This window comes from Neolamprologus multifasciatus, chromosome 16 (genome assembly GCF_963576455.1).
Source record: "Neolamprologus multifasciatus chromosome 16, fNeoMul1.2, whole genome shotgun sequence".
NCBI lineage: Eukaryota > Metazoa > Chordata > Actinopteri > Cichliformes > Cichlidae > Neolamprologus > Neolamprologus multifasciatus.
Window position 1 is genome coordinate 1307543 of NC_140454.1, and position 4915 is coordinate 1312457.

Consider the following 4915-nt stretch of genomic DNA (forward strand, 5'->3'; position numbering starts at 1 on the left):
CTTCTTCTTCTTCTTCTTTTTATCAGTATTTATTGGCGGTTGGCAAACAGCGAAATGTTTTGCTTACCGCCACCAATTGGTGTTGAGTGTGGGCCGTACAAACAAACCTAGAGCATGGCTTGATCAGTTACTTTTCCCCTAGCATATTTTTATTGTTGTTTCTGAATACTGTTCTTGTATTTGTTTATCTATGCATACAATTCTTTTGTAAGTACAACACCACTATTGTGGTACTATTTAATTCCATTTTGTATTGTACTGATGTTTAAATAAAGGTTTGAAAAAAAAAACCTAGAGCAGGACTTCTTCTTCGTAGAGGTATTTGACGGAGCGTTACTGCCACCACCTGGTAAAGATACGTCACTTCATAGTGCGGATCCCGCGCTACAGTCCCTAGTAACTGTTGCTAAGGGAATCCGGTTCAGATCTTAGTGGGCACACGGGAACGAAAGAAACGTTTATTTGCTTCGACACCAAACAGATTACATGAATCTACTGAAATCATTTGCGTAACAAGTCCTAAATTAAACTTTATTTTAATCTCTCCCAGTTTCCTTTTAGGTGTTTTCTTTCAAATAAATAAATAAATAAAATAAATTCACCATATATTGTGTTCTAACATGATACTAACACAGCAAAGTAACGAGAGGTAGTGTCAAACGAAGGTACTATCTCCCCCACTCTCCAAACTTTCACTATCACTTTATTCTTTTTAAAAAATATTTTGAATGCATTCCTAAAGCACGTATATCTCCGTTATAATGTTTCAGTATCTGCTGCAGTCCGAATGGACGCTGCTAAAAGAATGTTAACAAACACGTCAAATCTCAGTGGGAAAACAAACCCTCTGGCCTGGGTGTGTATTAGGACTCGGGGTGTCTGAATTCAAAGACAAAATGGTACTCAGTAATTTGTATGCATTAAAATGACATCTTCAAAAGTTGATTCTGCTCATCTGGACGTAGCGTTTTGTGGGAGAAACGTTTCGTCATCATCAGGTGACGTCTTCAGTCTCAGCTGACTGCAGGTTTCAATCTTATAAACAGGACATTTGCATAATGACTGAAACCAGCCCACTGATGGAACAATGGGCTGGGAGGTCAGTTCCTTAATCTTAATTATGCAAATTCTCATGGATGATGACGAAACGTTTCTCCCACAAAAACGCTACGTCCAGATGAACAGAATCAACTTTTGGAGATTTACTTACCTGGATGATTGAGAATGCATCAAGACATATTAAAATGCCCAAAATGAATGAAGTATTTCTCTGCGATTACAAACTCTATGTAAACAACCTTGGCATCGAAATAAAGCTAACACTTGTGAGATTTCATCAGAGGTGTAGATATTGCAGCAGATGTTAAATTTACTGAGGGTGGACAAATTAAATAATTTTTTCCTCGCCTAATTTATTTATTTATTTTCGCATGTAACCCTTTTAAAATATGCGTTGGTTCACATTTTAATCCAGAAAATCAGTAATCAGCATATGCAGTGCAGTGCCTTCTCCGGTCAATTCTGCTGAGAGTAAATCTAATGTCCCGCTCTACTGTACAAGACAATGGTTACCTGGAGGGATGTACCACTGTGAGAGGGGGTGCTATGGAATAGTCCAAGTGGTAGCAGCTTTAATTTCCTGCTCAACCATAAATCAATGGTTTTTCAACGTGATTGTTGTCACCTTGTCAACTATAAATAGATCAACAATCAACGATGACAGAACAACAGTGAATCAATGTTATTTCAATGTCAGTGTCAGGTTTCATCAGTATTTCAATGTTGTTTCAACATTGGTTTTGTGTTGACATTTCAATCCTGACGATTCTGATGGTTCAGATGGAAAATCAACATCTGTTCAATGTCTCCTTGCAATCTGGGTAAACATCGCCTGTGCAAAGATGTATGCTTATAAATCAGTAATAAAAAAAACTGCACTTTTAATAAATCAATATTGAGCTGATGTGCAGTTTGTCCAATTTTGGCTACACCTTTGAGCTGATTTTTTTTAAAGTACTGAACAACAGACATGATTTAATTTCATTAACGTGCCTAAAAATGCTTGTTTTTGGAATATTTCTGTAGAATTAACCACACATGGTGAGTATAAATGGACCCAGCACTTTAAACTCTGAGGGGCTCTGACTTCTAGTTAAAAAACAAACAAATTGTAGTTAAAAAAAAAAAAAAGCATAATAAGCCGTTCTTATTATGGGGATTGTCTCATTGCGCTGTTGAACAACACCCTCTTCAACTCCATCGACCAGATCAACATCCCAGAAAGTGACTTGATGCTATAAAAAGTGTTCCTGTATTTTCTAACACTTTATTTTGTCAGATGCGTGCTGTCCAACAACCACCGGGTGGCGACTGCCACTGTGCCGTCTTGCTTGCTTGCAGTTCAGAATTATAATCAACATAAATCAGATGAAAAGTTAACAGATAAGGAAAGAAAACATCATGTAGCCTTGGGTCTTTATTAGGGATGGGTACCGGTATCCGGTGCCATGATGGCACCGGTTCTGACATAAACGGTAGTAACCAGACCGAAAAGCAGCGCACATTTCGGTGCTTTATTTCGGTGCTTTTTTTTTCCTGAGATGTCACACACTTTGAATTCTAGCCAATCATTTTACATTTCCAAGGATAGTAGGCGGGCCCAGGTACGTACGTTCTTGTAGAGCAGCGCTACAGATTAAAAATGCCCAAGGCAAAGCGGTCAAAAGTCTGGCTGTACTTCACAGCAAAATATGCAAACTCAGCAGCCTGCAACAAGTGCTTTAAGCTGATACTATGATACTGTCAAAGGAAGTAACACCTCAAATCTGATGAAACACCTGGCGACGCATAGCGTTTTTGTTTTTTTTTTAAGCCGAAAAATGCGCCGTATTTGCTAGCTTGCTGCGAGACCTCACACCGAGCGCATCTACGACCCGGAGTTAGCAACATTCCCCAAAAACCCGAAGAGGAGAGTCCTGGCCCCTAGCCCTGCCAGTGTAGCAGAAATGATGAGGATGATGATGGCAGCAGCAGCCGTTCTTCTCTGCGTGAGTAGCTTAATGTTGTTCGTGTGTAATTTACGTTGAGTAGGCTAGCCACGTTATTAAATTAATGCATGTAAGGTGAACTAGCAAACACCGTAGTAGTTACATGCGGCTGTTTACTTGTTTGCTGGCAGATACTCCCTTCACCCTGGCCAAAAAGGCTAAAATGACCAAAGAAAAAGTGGAAAACAGCTAAACATGAGAGGTTTTTGGACAAAGTTTGTGTTTTTTCCATTGTTTAAGCTCTGCTTCCAGCCAAGAGTGATACCATATATGCCCTATAGCTGCAGAAAAGGCTAACATTGTTATATTTTTACAAAAAAACAGCTGAACATGAGAGGTTTTTGGACCAATTTTGTGATTGCCATTCTTTAAGCACCGGTTTGAGCACCGTTTAAGCACCGGCACCGTTTCAAAAGTACCGGTTTGGCACCGGTATTGGATAAAACCTAAACGATACCCATCCCTAGTCTTTATAGCTTTCGCCAGCAGAGGGATCCCTGTAGGTTCTGCCTCTTCCAGTTCTTACTCCTCTCACTCCTTTAACTCCCTCAAGTACAAATCTTTGCTTTTTTCATTATCTTTCGCTTCTTCTCAGTCTTTTCCTCCTTTTTCCCTTCTTTATTCCTTCCTCTGTCCCTTCTCTTTTCCTTCTCTCATTACCTCCTTGTCCCTTGTATCCTTCTTGACTGTCCATCACGTTCCCTCTCCTCCTTCTCTCCTTATATATTCTTTTTAACCTTTCATATTTACCTTTGTTTTTTCACTTCTTTGACGTTTTCACTCTGTTTCATTCTCCTTGCCTTCTTTTCCTTTCCCTTGACTGTCCCTTTCCTTGTTCTCCATGTCCTTTTCACATCCTCCCTCTTTTCCTTTTCCTTCCTCTCCCCAGACTCCCTTCAGTTTCCTCTGTTTTCTCACTTTCCTCCTTTATTTTCCTTTTTTACCATCGATCCTTTCACCTTTGTCTTGCATGTCACAGCTTGGAGACCGTGTGTGCGTGTGTGAGTCTGTGTGTGTGTGTGTGTGTGAGTCTGTGTGTGTGTGTGTGTGAGAGAGAGAGAGATAAAAGGAGCAGGAGACCACAAGCTGACTGAAGCTGAGAAGCCGAGCAGTGAGTTCAGCAGCAGCAGGAATGCTTCTGTGAACAATGTGCAGGCAGACGGGACAGGAAGGAGACACGAGAACTAAGAACTGATGATGATGATGATCTCTCACCTACTAAACTATTTCTGAACCTGAGACTAACCTGGACCAGAGATGAATAAAGAAGAAAAAGACCCAAGAAAGAACGAGACTTTGGAGACTTTTGGATATTTTGGGATTTTTTCCTGCTGATATCAAGAAGAAAATAGGATTTAAAAAAGTGAAGAAGGTGTTTGATTGGAAGATCAGTCAGAAGATGTCGATGTCCACTTTATCCCCTCAGATGCAAAGAAAAGCAGAATGAAAGGAAGTCAGTCCACCTGTTAATGGATAAGAAGCTGTAGAGTAATATTTGTGTGTTCGTTTAAATAAAGTAAGAAGAAAAAGGCAAAACTGAAGATATATTTGGTTTGTTTAAAAAAACTGTAGCTGAGATTTTAATAAATCAAACTGAGTAACAGAACAGAGGAACAGAAAAGTTCAATAACATAAAGTGGTCAGAGGAAAGATATGTGGACAGAAGAGAACAAAGACTAACAGGTTTGGAAAACCACGAAAAAGAGATTTACACACAAAAACAGGAGAAAGGTAAACACTTGAAAAAGCTGCAGGTGTGACAATGGTTTCTCTCAGAGCTTTCCTCCTCGTCCTCATGTTGCACACTACAGTTGTGGTCCCGGCAGCCAGCGTAACCCTGAGCAGGCTGGAGCGCTGGGTCCGCTCAG

The 4915-nt window shown here is 40.1% G+C and overlaps 1 protein-coding gene and 1 long non-coding RNA gene across 2 annotated transcripts in view; both read left to right on the forward strand.

Moving 5' to 3' along the window:
• The window catches only part of LOC146499952 (uncharacterized), a 167171-nt gene that overhangs the window by 45814 nt on the left and 116442 nt on the right, over positions 1-4915 (forward strand). The window lies entirely within an intron of this gene.
• The window catches only part of LOC146499955 (uncharacterized), a 16200-nt gene continuing 14815 nt past the window's right edge, over positions 3531-4915 (forward strand). The window contains exon 1 of the mRNA XM_085136094.1: positions 3531-4915. This exon is cut by the window's right edge and continues 138 nt beyond it. Within this exon, the coding sequence (XP_084992220.1) occupies positions 4810-4915 (106 nt within the window). The 5' untranslated portion in view covers positions 3531-4809.